Genomic DNA, 12,768 nt, shown 5'->3' on the forward strand with positions numbered 1-12,768 from the left:
ATAAAACTCAATAGTAAACTTTACTATAATCAGTTATTTACATTCAAATTAATTTTGCCATATAAAACATAACTTTTCTATCATTCTCTCTAAGCTGTCCCCATCAGGATTCTTTGTTCTTTCTCCATATGACTGAAGTCCTATATAGAGTCAGGTGGTTTAGTGGCCTTGGACCAAGAAGAGTTACATTCTGATCCTCCTGATGACATACCTGGTCAGGGAAACTAGGCAGGTCATTCAATTTCTCAGGGCTTTCAGCCCCTCTCTTAACACTCACAATTGGAACTGCTTTTTTGGTAGCTTTTTTTTCCCATAATTTCATAGATGTCTTTTCAAATTTCTTTATCCTCATGCTCCTGCCCATGCGTGTGCTCTCCCTGCCCCCCGAAATGGTTGACTTCGGCATATAGAAAGCTTTTCACACTTAATTTAGAATCCTGCAGTGAAAATCTTTGGACAGCTGAGGACACCTTTTTTTTTAAAGGTTTTTGCAAGGCAAATGGGATTAAATGACTTGCCCAAGGCCACACAGCTAGGTAATTATTGTCTGAGGTCATATTTGAACTCAGGTACTCCTGACTCTATCCACTGCGCCACCTAGCTGCCCCTGAGGACACCTTTTCAGACAAAACGGTATAAACACAACCTCTGTTTTATCATAAACTGTAAAATGTTGATCCTGTGAGACTGCCCAAGCAGTTAACTAGTGTCTGATACTAATAAAGAGCTAATTATTGAGAAGATCTTAATAGGCCATTTACTTGTTAAAAAGAAAGTTTGTCCCTTTAATTGGTCCTTGAGGAAAAGGGACTTTTTTTTTCTTCAAGTAAATTCATAAACATCAACTTGTGGTTAAGTGATTTATCAGCTTTACCTTTTCTTGAGTATTCAAAGAACATAAAAAGTAAAGGAATGGTCAGGTATAGACTAGATTCAGTCATCCAGAGCTTCCTGAAGGAGGTATTGGTATTAATATTGCTTTTTTGGGACTGGAACATGGGTAGAAGCAGTATGCCTGTCGTACAGTACTTTTATTTCATTTTGTCCACACAACAGGAGGGGGTGAGGGGAAGAAACTGAGACAAAAAAGAGGGAGAGGGACTTGCTCAGGGTCACCTAGCTGCTGCGTCTTAGGCGGATTTAACCTCTGGTCATCTTCACTTCGGGCCCAGTGCTCTCTACTACAGGACCAGCATAGAGATTAGACAAGCTTGGCTCAGACTGGTTTGTGCCGTTCATATTTAGCAAGCTCCACTTCTGGGAAAGACAGGAAATATGGCAGGCACTCTTCTCAGATAGCGACAGGGACCCAGGGCAGGGGTGCATTTGTCTCCCTCCCCATTAGACTTTCCATTTTCTCTGATCTCTTTTAGGGGAGAGAGGGGAGAGGAGATGCACCCTGTGTCTCTCCTTGCTCTCTGTTCTAACTTCAGGTCTTTTCTTTTCCCTCTTCCTCCTTCATTCTCAGCAGAAAGCCCCAAGGAGAGCTCCGAGCCAACGGGTTCCCCAGCCCCAGTGATCCAGCACAGCTCAGCGACAGCTGCTAGCAACGGCCTCAGCGTCCGCTCTGCAGCCGAAGCCGTTGCCACATCAGTCCTCACTCAGATGGCCAGCCAAAGGACAGAACTGAGCATGCCCATACAGTCACATGTGATCATGACCCCACAGTCCCAGTCTGCGGGCAGATGATGCCTCCCCCAGTGGAGAGGTCCCGGGCCAGAGCTCGCCCCACCCCACCCCAGCCAAGAGAGACATCATCCCTTCTCCTCTTACCTGCCTTGCACATGGGATGGCAGGGGTGTGGGGGAGGTGGGGGAAATTGTGTTTTCAGTGAGTAAAGGACAGTTATGGAGCTATTCTGTTCATCCACATGGGTCATATACATCTGACCTGTGTACTCTAAGGGGCTTCCAGCCCACAAGCACCAGATCACTCATAGTTAACAACTCAAGGTGGTTCCTCATCCCTCTATTGCAAAAGGTCTTCCTCCGTGGTGGAAAGAACATCTCTTCAAGCCCCCTTTAGTGTACTCATGCCCACCTGTTTAACACTAACCTGTTTGCCATCAGATTGGGAGAGTTTCCCTGCTCTCTTCCTTTCTACCAAACTGTAGCAGGCTCCTGTTCAAGCCTAAGCAGCATGCAGCGTCAGGCTGCCTGGAGAACAAGGGGAGGGGCTGACCAGACTGCGCTTTTTCATCCAGCTCCCTTCCTGTCCTCATGCCTTCTTGGGGGCTCAGGACCTGTCTTGGTCCCCAAAAGCCACCAGCATTATCCATCTCCTGCCACCACCAGTTCAACTCTTTCTATTTCTTGGGTTGCCCAAGTGGGCTTTCCTTCTCATCTCCCCATTAAGCCTTGGCAACCTCATTCTGTGGCCTTAAATTGTTAAGCCTTGCCTTGCACTGGGAAGGGAGAGGATTTCAGAGCTGACTTCTTGTCCCCCCCCCATACCTCAGCTCAAATTGTTGGAAAGTGATGGAGCCATGAATGTCTACAGAAAATGCATTTAAAACTTCTTCCACAAAGTCCTTAAGATGTTCACTTTCTCTACCTTTTTGCAATAGTTAACTGGCTAACATGCATGTGATGTCTATAGCTCTGCTGAATTCTCCCCTCTCAGCTAGTTTCCTATTCACCCTTCTCTAGCTCTCCTTTTAGCAGTCTGCGGATAAAAGCAGCCCAATGCCAAGGTTCCTTGGTATGTTTACAGAAATGAGTGTTTCCTAAATTGTTTCTTGGTCCTTCCCCATCTCAGCTTCACATAGCCAGCTAAAGCTTGACCCTCTTGACACTCCCATCCCCCTCAGGGTCTTCCTTCTCCACCCTCACCAACTTTCCCCTGCTCCTGCAGCTTTTGCCACCTTCCCTCACCAGGTACCAGAGTCCCAGTGCTCCTTCAGCCTAAGAGGCCAGGACATAAATGGGAGTTTTCTTGGGTCCCCTAGAATGTTGCCTCAGGAAGCCTCAACCTTTCCTGTGTAGAGCTGGATTGCAAGGAGGTATCCTCTTCCCCGATCCTGGCTTCTTGGGTGACTGTTTTCCTTGAACTACCTATGCAATGTTGTCACAGGGCTAGAGGCAGCCATCCATGGGGAAGCCCCCAGCCGAAGCTGTCTGCTGAGTCACCAGGACTCCCTGCCCCGCTCACCCTCTGGGAAAAGGGCTAGCTCCCTCTCACCCTGTCTTCCAGAAACAGCTGCCATGGAGAGTTTGGAAACTTTCAAAAGCCTTTCTCCCCAAATTACACATTAAGCCAGATCTCAATTCAGGGCTGCAATCTGCTTTTTTTTTTTTAACTTCCCCCAGGTGTTTTTCAGGCTCAAAGCTGAAAAAAACCAACACAAGGTATGGATATAAAGAAGAGAAGTAAACTTTCTCTTCCTTCTGGGGTCAAAGATCCTACAAGGACAATTCCTTCTATGACTCAGAAAGCTGCAAGCATCACGATCAGAGCCAGGATCAGGCAGAGCCTCCGGCTCCTCTGCCAACCTGGCCTTCTTCAGAAACTCAGTCATAACTCATGTTCAGCTTCCCTTTGGCAAGTATTTTAGGGCCCTTTTTCTTCTCTTGCAATTTCTGGGGTTTTTTTTTTTTTTTTGTTTGTTTGTTTTTTGGTTTGTTGTTTTTAGCTCAGCACTGATAGCCATGCTCTGAAGTCTGGCTATCTTTATGGCTCCTAAGGAGCTCCATAGACCCTGTCTGCTCCCCAAGCCAAATGCTTTTAACATTGTGGATCTTCCCAAGCTCAGGTGTCTCTGTTTTGTAGTGCTGGCACCTCATTTTACCAAAGAAGAGGGTGTAGCTCCTGCCCTTCTGTCTCCACCTTAGAGACTGATTTGGGTGTAGAAAGTTATTGATCCCTTGCCCAGGCCCATCTCCAAATCCTATACTCCCATCAATTCAAGTTGCACAGAGTATGGACCTTCACAGCCTTGTGTCTCACTTGGTTTCTTTTTCTTCCGTTTCTCACCCTCCTCCCAGAACCCACCCAGTGTCCCAGGAATGGGCAATGGGATGGGCAGCAGCTCTGACAGGCCAGAGTACCCCAGCCCCATTAGAAATCGAGCAGTTTAACCGTAAAGCCTTCCTCTTCCACTGGGGGCTTACTGACCTCATCTTGCCAAGGAGAACCTGAAATTGCTCGAGGGGTTCCATGACCATCCAGGGGAGAAAACACAATTGAGGGGACAGAAGAACTGTGTGGAGGAAGGGCCCCCACTTAACAAGCATCGCTCCTGAAGCTTCAAAAACCATAGAGAAGTGCAGAGCAATGGTGCCACAGCTCCCAGAGATACAACCTTCACCCTATGAAAGGAAATTTTATTTGGAGGATGAGAAGAGCCTTGGCAAGTTTCTCCCACTAGAAGAATCAGGAATGCCCTGGACACACTCTCCCTTGGATGTGTCACAATTTGAGTCTTAAGACTTGGCAGCAAGAATGGCATCTGATTGTCTCCACTCCACCTCATTTTCTCTGTCTGACTTGTATACCCAAAGATTACCTTGGCATCCGACCAACTCCACAGAACCTCCACCGTGAACAGCCTTTAACTCTTTGGCTCTAACCACTAGGCTATACCTTGGGATGGGTTGGTGCCAGCTTCTTCAACCCACCCCATTCTGATTCTGCATGAACTCTCCCTCTTGTGTCTTCCTCCCAACATTCACTACCACCTAGCTCTGTTCCTCTCCTTCAGGTCAGTTTAGCCCTGGCAGGTGACCCTTTCCTCCCTCTCCCCATCCCATCTTGACAGATTCCGTCCTTCCACCCATGCTGAGTTCTTTTCTCTCCAGGGCTTCAGAGCCCCTCCACATTCTCATTGTCAGCTCATGAGGGAGATAGCTGCCCTCCCAGGAAGCTACCTGGTGTGGGATTGCCTCTGCCCCACCCCAACTTTGCAATGATTTTTCTATTAATATTGTATATTGTATACACCAGATGGAAATGTTATCTTTGTTTTTTAACCTCATAACCTGTTTAGAATTCAGTCTTATGTATTGCATACATAGGCCTTTGTTGATGTGCTTGCTGCTTTCTTTGGACTTCTGTGTCCAGGAAAATGGAGAAATGGGATGGGAAGCTGGAGAACACCAGGCCAGGGCTGGTTTCTTTTTCCTTTTTGGGAGTTTTTGTTTGTTTGGGTTTTTTTTGGTTTTCATTTGGGGGATACTCGTCCTTAGCTCCTCTCCTTCCACTCTCCCAAACAAAAACCAGGAGGTTTAGTGGGTGTCTGCCAGTCCCCATTTCTACCTTGCTCCAAGAGTGGCATCCCAGGATGTTGGTAGCTTCTCAGTCACTCGCTATGAAAGAAGAAATTTTAAAATTACAGTGAGAGGAGTGGCCAGGAGCACCAAGGTAATTGGCCTTACCATAATGGTTCCTGGTTCCTCAGCACCTATGGTGACATTTTCTATAGCAGAAAAGCCTCAAGGTAGAAGGTGGTTTGGGAAGATAGGTCTCTCCTTCCCCGTCCCCTCCTCTCAGTAGCGTTTTGTTGGGGCCAGGCAGGCTATCCTACTTCTTCCCAGAACACAAAACAACCCTTGGGTCTTGGGGGTATGGTAGAGTGGGGGAGCTTCGTTGCCTACCACAGAAGAAAGAAATTGCAATGTCATGATGTTGGATCTCTTTAAAAGGAAACAATGCATATCTAAAAACTTATCTCCATACATCTATATATCCTTGACATATAACCATATCTTCTCATCTAACTCCCTCTCCCTAGACAAGAGGCTCTTCTCTGTTTCCAGATTCCCCCTACCCTCAAAAGTGAGCTGCCAAGGGGGTGGGTTGTGCTGCCAGCTATTTTATTACAAAGAGATTTTTTTTCCCCCTTTTTCCTCCCCTCCACTCCCTAAATCTGCATGACAGAAATACCCTGTGAGCAGGCTCTCACAAACTCCCAGGAAGGGGACTGGGCAAGGACTTCACTCTGCTCTCCCCAAGTTTCCTCTCCGCCTCCTAGCTATTTCTTCCTAGCCATTGTCCCTCCCCCTCATATATTGTGCCTTATTTAATGCTGCAAATATAAACATTAAACTATTAACAAGAGAAGTGATTCTTGTGTGTTCTGCTGCTGCTTAATAGCCGGTAAAAGATTGGAATGTCCAGCGTCCTTGTGTGTGGCTGAGAAGCACCTCGGGTCCATGCTTTCTCATTCTGTCCTGAGGTGAGAAGGAATTCTGTGCTTCCATTTGCAGTCTAGAATGGGTAACCCATTCATGCAGAAAAGAAGATGGTATGAAGGAAGGGGGGTGGCCAGGACTTGGATGGAGGCCCTCTTGGGCAGAGTACCTCCCGGCTGGTGGGCTCAGGCACTGAGGAGTCTCCCAGTCACCTGAAGCACAAACCGGAGGAAGGAAGGAGAGTGTCGTCGGGCGCTTTCCGTGCCCTTCTGTTCACCCCCAGTGGCCAGGAGCCACCCTCACCTCGGCGGGCAGCAGCCCGCTCTCAGCTTTCCACCGCCCCAAGGGCCGAGAAACAGTTTAGCTATTTCATGAGCCACCTATCCCTGGGCCGGTGCTGGGGACACACAGAACCACTCTCTCTCGGGGGGGAGGTAGGTGCGCACCGAAGGTGGGCCTCCCCCTGGACCTGTGTGACCTTGGACAGGTGGCTGATTATTTCGGGCCTCCCTCCGTTGCGGGGGACCGGCCTGGGTGGCCGGGGCAGCGCTCCCGTCTTGCTCAGCAGCCGAGCCCGGCGGGAGGAAAGGAAAGCCTCCCCCAGGCCGGGGGCGAAGGCAGCGCGTGCGTGGGGATCCCGCGGCGGGGACCCCTAGCCCGGAGCCTGCAGTGCGGGGCGGCGGCCACCGGGGGGCAGCAGGGCGCCACCTGTGCCGGCGGGTCCCCCCCCTAAGTGGAGGGGCCGCACCCCCAGCGGCGGCCCCCCCGCGCGGCTCGGCGCCCGCCGCAGCCCCGGGGCTCCGGGACAAGATTGAAGGCTTCAATAACGCGGGCGGGCGGGTGGGCGGGCGGCTATAAGAGGCGGCGCGGCGCGGGCGGGCGGGCACCGGGCGCGGGCACCATGGACGCGGGGCGCCGGGCGCTGCTGCTGCTGCTGCTGCTGCTGCTGCTGCTGGCGCGGGCGAGCGGGGCCCGGGCCGGGGCGCCGGGGGAGCGCGGCCTGTCGGCGAGCGCGGCCCGGGCCGGGGGAGCCGGGTTCGAGTGGCGCGGCCCCGGGCAGCCGCGGGAGCGGGAGGAGCGCGGGGCCCCGGCGCCGCTGCGCTGCCTGCTGCGGGCCATGGGCAGGGCCGCGGGCAGGGCCGGCCGCAGCCCCGCCTTCCTCTTCCAGCCCCAGAGGTGAGCCGGGCCGGGCCGGGGCCGGGCGCGGGGAGGGGGCGCCCCACCAGCGCCGGCGCCGCAGCTCCTCCCTCCCTCCCTCTCCCCAGGTTCGGCCGGCAGGCCCGGGGGGCCCCCGGCGCCCAGGCGGACCGGGCCGGACCCCTCTTCTGGAGCCTGGCCGCCCCGCAGCGCTTCGGGAGAAAGTGAGGCCGCGCCGGGCGCCCAGCATCCCCGCCCCCCCCCCCGAATAAAAGCCTCTCCCCGCCCGACCCGGGGTCTGTGTCTGCCTGGGGGGCGGCCCTGGGAGACGCGCCAGCGCCCCAACTTCTGAAAAGTAAGGGAGGGAGGGACAAGGAGGGGGCGCGGCCCCTGCAGACAGACAGACACACAGACAGAGCAGTCCCAGAACCGCGTTTATTCCGGGAGGGGGGCTTCTCCCCAAACACTTGACAAGGAACAGCTCCAGGAATTCGGGGGCCCCGGGCCCCTCCCCAGGCCTCGCGGCAGGCAGAGTCCACATCGGAGGTAGAAAAGGTACCTCTCCCGGCCCCGGCCCCGGCCCCGGCCCCGGGCCGGCCCGGAGAACTCACTTGCCCCCGGCCATGATCTTGAGGTACTGCAGGGCGTGGCGGGCCGCCTCCCCGCGGGCGGCCTCCCGGGTGGGCGCCGAGCCGTGGCACACCGTGGCCGGCTGCGTAGACAGCTCCACCAGGCACTGACAGAGCCCGCTCAAACTCAGCTCATCTGAGGAAGGAGACAGAGAAGGGAGGCAGCGGGGCCCAGGCGCCTCCCGGGCCCCTCCCCCCAGCCGCGGGCCCAGGCCCCCCATACCGATGTCCAGGTAGCTGACGTGGAAGGCCTGCTCCTCCGAGAGCTCGCTGAGCACGCTGCAGCAGCCGGGCCCCAGGGAGCCCGCGGGGCAGCTCCGAAGGGACAGAATCTTCTCCCCGGCCGAATTGCGCAGAGAGTCCCAGGTGCAGCCAGGGCTGCGGCCACGCAGGCCGTCCATCCGGGAGCCCAGCCCCTGACAGACAGGGGAAGGCGTCGGGGGGCTGGCCCCGCCTGGGGGGCTCCACCCCCTCCTCCCCCAGAACCAGGGGAAGCAGCCCCAGCCACAGGCAGAACCCGTCCCAGATTCCTACTAGAGAGAACTTGGCTGTGCTGAAGTCAAAAGCCATGGATTCAGGGGGAGCCCCCAGGGAAGAGACTGGGGGGGCCTGGAGCCCCCAAACTGAGCGACAGATCCCGACTCCCTGAGCAAGTCCTTAAAACAGAGGTCACTCTCCTCTCTCTGCCCTGCCTGGCCTGAGAAAACAGCCTGGACCACCCCCAGCCCCTAGCCTAGGCCCTCGGCCAATAAACAAAAGCCACATCAGGATTCCACAAAGGGGGTCCACTGAGGGGTCCCCACCTGATCCTGGGGGGACGGCGGGGGGGACATCGATACCAGGTTCCCACAGGACCCCAGGGATGGATGCTCACAATGGAGAAGTGGTCATCATCAGGCTCAGCCTCAGGTCCATCCCTGGGGTCCAGGGGCACAGTGTGTACCCTCAACAGCATCTTGGCAGCAGCATTGCGCTTGGCCAGCTTCTTGGAGGTGCCACTGCCTGGGGGAAAAGAGATAAAAGTGACATCCCATAGCAACCCCCAGCCCTCCCAATACCTCCCACCCTTGGGTGCTGAGGACACCTTTTCCTTCAAGATGAGTCCTAATATTGAATGAGGCTGGAAATGAAGGTGGAAGAAGAGATTCAGAGACCAAGAAAATGAGGAGATCTGAGAAATAAAGGGTTCAATGAAGAAGCTTGAGGAATAGTGCTGATGGGGCAACAGGGATATCTGAGTCAGGGCCTCGGGAAGCCAAAGTGGGAAGGAGGGAGGAAGAGGGAAGAGAAGTGAGAGGCCCCTTCCCCAGCAAAACACCCTCGGCCCCCCCCCCATTCACCAATCTCGATGAAACGCTCCACCCGGCAGGTCATGGTGAACTCCTTCCTGTGTGCCGGGCCCGATTCCTGGGTCACAGTGTACTCAGGCAGCCGCCAGCCTTTCTGGACCACTAGCTCCTGGGAGCAGGGATGGAGAGGGAGGCAGTAGGAGGATGCCGATAAAGAAGCTGCCTTAATGCACCCCAAGGGTTTGGGGTTCTGGATAGGAGGGGAACCCCAAAAGCTGGAATGCTGCCCCACCCCCCTGCCAAATCCAGAAATTAACAACAAAAGTAGGGGTCAATCACCACCCAAACTCTGCACAGAAGGAAGCTAATTGAGACTCCAGTGGAGGGCAGAGAAAAGAGAAGGTACCTTTACCTGTAAAGCCCCCACAGGGTTACATTCAGACTGCTGAGGAGAAACAGGGGCCTTGACCTCCACAGGGGGGCTCCTAAGGTAGAATTAGAGCACAAGTCAGAGAGAAAGCCTCTAACAGCTCAGAGATGGCATGGTCCTCCAAAGCCAGGCCATCCATACAAGAACATGAAATCCTCAACCCAGACAAGGTGTGGGCCAGCCTCTTGAAAGGCCACTAATCCCCCCCCCCCCCCCCCCAGGCAGCCCATTCTTCTTCTGGAGGTCCCCCCCCCCCAACCAGAAACCCATCCTGTGCAGGCCCATCTCTGGACTGAAAATCTTCCTGTTCCCAACCGTACTTGCTAGTACCAGTTCTACCACTAACACCACACACCATCCCCTCCCTGGAATACCCCCAACACTGTCTAGACATTGCTAACAGAAAAGGATAGACAGGATGGTTTCATCTCAGTCTGAGCCTCTTAGGGCTTGGAAAAGGACTGGCCCAGGGGTGGCTAGGTGGTGCAGTGGATAGAGTGCCAGCCCTGGAGTCAGGAGTACCTGAGCTCAAATCTGGTCTCAGACACTTAATAATTACCTTGGCCTTGGTCAAGCCACTTAAACCCATTTGCCTTGCAAAAACCAAAAAGAAAAAAAAAAGGACTGGCCCAGGACAAGAGGGGACCCACTTCTTTCTCTTCCATTCTTCATGCTCCCTATCTTGGGAGGTGGAACAGACACAGCACCAGGGGCATCAGCAGATAGCAGGGATTCAAAGGAAAGAAGAGAACTTCCCAAGGGTCAGAGGAACACATTTATTCAGATCCTGTACTGTTTTCTCACTGGTCAGGAGGAATTCCAAATTCCTTCCCAGACCACTCAATGGAAAGGGGAAGAGTCAAAGGAGGTAGTTAGAATTTTGTAGGTACTCTGACTGGACAGGGTAGGGTTTTCTATGGGATTCAATCAACCCCAAACAATTGTTCCCCCAAAGAACCTCTCCTATGAGCAGCTGGGTGGTAGGATGGATAGACCCCTGGGCCTAGGATCAGGAACACTCATTTTCCTTAATTCAGGAAATGTCTCAGCTATTTACTGGCTCTATGAGCCTGCGCAAATCATTTCACCCTTTTGCCTTACTTTCCTCACCTACAAATTGATCTGGAGAAGGAAATGGCAAACTTTTCAGGATCTTTGTCAAGAAAATCCTAAATGGGGTCAAGAAGAATCAGAAAAACAACTAAAACAGTAACAAGATTTCCTCAATTGTGGTTCTGCTCAACCAGTGTGAAGGAGCACCACCCCAAGCTTCCTCCATTATCTCCAAGAGTAGAGGCTAACCCCTAGAGACTAAGTCCTCAAGTTTCAAGGCTAACTCAGGGTCTGGACACAAGGGAAGATCCTGAGAAAGGTCACTAAGCAGCAGCTATCTCTGCCCTGGGAGGGAATGCAGCGAGATGGTAGGAGAGCTCAAGATGAAAGTTAGAGGGGGGCGGCTAGGTGGCGCAGTGGATAGAGCACCAGCCCTGGAGTCAGGAGGACCTGAGTTCAAATCCAGTCTCAGACACTTACTAATTACCTAGCTGTGTGGCCTTGGGCAAACCACTTAACCCCAATGCCTTGCAAAAAAAAAAAACCCTAATAAAAAAGATGCAAGTCAGGCTTGTCACTGGAGTTCAACTGACGACAGCAGCCTTCCCAAGGATGTGTCTCACCTTCCATCCTCCAAAAGCGGCTCCAACATGTTTCCTCCCTTCAAGTGTTTGAGGGCCACCTCAGCTGCTTTGTGCTTGGCGGCTTTCTTGCTGGGGCCCTGACCTGGGAGAGGGGGTGCAGATTACACAAGAGTTGGGAGAGCCCTCATCCTCATCCCCATCCCCATCCTCATCCCCATCCTCATCCGTATCCCTATCGCTTCTCTAGGACTGTCTCTTGGTCAGTCTGTTCTAATACATCACAATCTACTCTCAATCGTTCATATCTCCATTTATACAGTTACGTACATATCTATAAATTCAAAAATATTTTATTGCTGCTTTAAAAACAAACCCTCTTGGGGCAGCTAGGTGGCGCGGCGGCTAGAGCCCTGCAGTCAGAAGGACCTGAGTTCAAATGCGGCCCCATTCACCTAATAATTGTGTGGCCCTGCCCAAGCCACTTAACCTTACAAAAACCTAAACATTTTAAAACTAAAACAGGAAGCCCTCTTGTTTTCCAGCCCCCACCCCCCCACCCCCCGCCAAGACGGCCGAGGCCCCCAGGACACGCACCCCTGGCCAGGGCACCCGACGCCCCCTCACCAGTGCAGCTGGTGTCGCCGACGGTGACTCGGAAGGTGAAGTTGGGCTGGTGGGCTTGGCCCTCGGCCTTGAGCAGGTCGTACACGGGGGTCTTGCCTATTCTGGTCCCATACTCCTGCAGAAGGCTGATCGGGGTCTTGCCAGGACTGGCCGCCAGCATTTGCTCTATACTAGGGGGAGGGACGCAGACCTGCATGGCGGCCCGGGGGCGCAGGGGGTCGGGGGGCGCGGGGGGCGCGCCCGGCGGGGGGCCGGCTGCTGCCCGGCCGCGGGGGCCTGGGGGCGGCCCGGGCTCATGGCCGACGGCCCGGGGGCCAGCATCCTCGGGGAGGCCCGCGGCGGTGCCCCGGCCCGGTGCATGCTGGGAAACTCAGTGCCCACGAGCCCGGGGCATGCGGGGAACAAAGGGGGCCGCCGACTCGGTGCATTCTGGGAACCAAATGCACCCGGGGCGCTGGGGACCCGCCGCCCAGGTGCGGAGCGGGACGGCGGCGGCCGCCCCCGCGGCGCATGCCGGGAACGCGGCAGCCGGCGCCGCGGTGGCCGCCGGGAGTGCCCCGCACTCGTCCCGGACCTGGGCTCCCCGTCGTTCCCCTCCCCCAGCCTTCCGAGACCCGGTGCATGCTGGGTCTACGCGCTCCGCCTCTCTCCCGCACTGCGGCCTCCGCCCTGCAGGGGTCAGTGTGATTCGTACGACTCACCTGGGGAGTCCGTAGCCTGTGGTGATCCCGGAACCCTGCTCCTCCTCACTCATTCCCTCCTCCGTCCCCGCAGGCGCCACCGTGACTGCAGGCTCCGCGCGCCCCGAACCGCCGCCACCGTCGCCGCCAACGAGCATGGGCTGGGGCCGGGGCCGGAGCCGGGGCCGGGGGAAGGAGGTGGGGGGCGTCGCGG

General features: G+C 54.8%; 2 protein-coding genes across 8 annotated transcripts in view; one reads left to right on the forward strand and one right to left on the reverse strand.

The window, feature by feature from the left end:
• LOC141514734 (cyclic AMP-dependent transcription factor ATF-7) overlaps positions 1–6,433 on the forward strand; it is a 96,425-nt gene extending 89,992 nt beyond the window's left edge. For 2 of the 3 annotated variants that reach the window (XM_074225762.1, XM_074225764.1), the window contains one exon: positions 1,469–6,433. In XM_074225762.1, the coding sequence (XP_074081863.1) occupies positions 1,469–1,689 (221 nt within the window). In that variant the 3' untranslated portion in view covers positions 1,690–6,433. The remainder of the gene's footprint in view (positions 1–1,468) is intronic. The other variant, XM_074225763.1, reaches the window with a different exon arrangement.
• Positions 6,434–7,686: 1,253 nt separating this feature from the next.
• Positions 7,687–12,746, reverse strand: TARBP2 (TARBP2 subunit of RISC loading complex). 5 transcript variants are annotated; one of them, XM_074225768.1, is made up of 8 exons: positions 12,576–12,745; positions 11,845–12,044; positions 11,290–11,392; positions 9,596–9,668; positions 9,235–9,352; positions 8,769–8,896; positions 8,118–8,310; positions 7,687–8,030 (listed from the first exon to the last, which is right to left on the reverse strand). In XM_074225768.1, exons 1-8 carry the CDS (start codon positions 12,710–12,712, stop codon positions 7,873–7,875), a joined length of 1,110 nt encoding a protein of 369 aa, XP_074081869.1. In that variant the 5' UTR covers positions 12,713–12,745; the 3' UTR covers positions 7,687–7,872. The 5 variants fall into 5 exon arrangements, with proteins under 5 accessions (XP_074081869.1, XP_074081871.1, XP_074081867.1 ...); XM_074225770.1 differs by having other exon boundaries at positions 11,875–12,044; positions 12,576–12,742; XM_074225766.1 differs by having other exon boundaries at positions 7,687–8,310; positions 12,576–12,746.
• Between the last annotated feature and the right edge of the window lie 22 nt (positions 12,747–12,768).

Source organism: Macrotis lagotis, chromosome 2 (assembly GCF_037893015.1).
Source record: "Macrotis lagotis isolate mMagLag1 chromosome 2, bilby.v1.9.chrom.fasta, whole genome shotgun sequence".
Classification (NCBI taxonomy): Eukaryota; Metazoa; Chordata; class Mammalia; order Peramelemorphia; family Peramelidae; genus Macrotis; species Macrotis lagotis.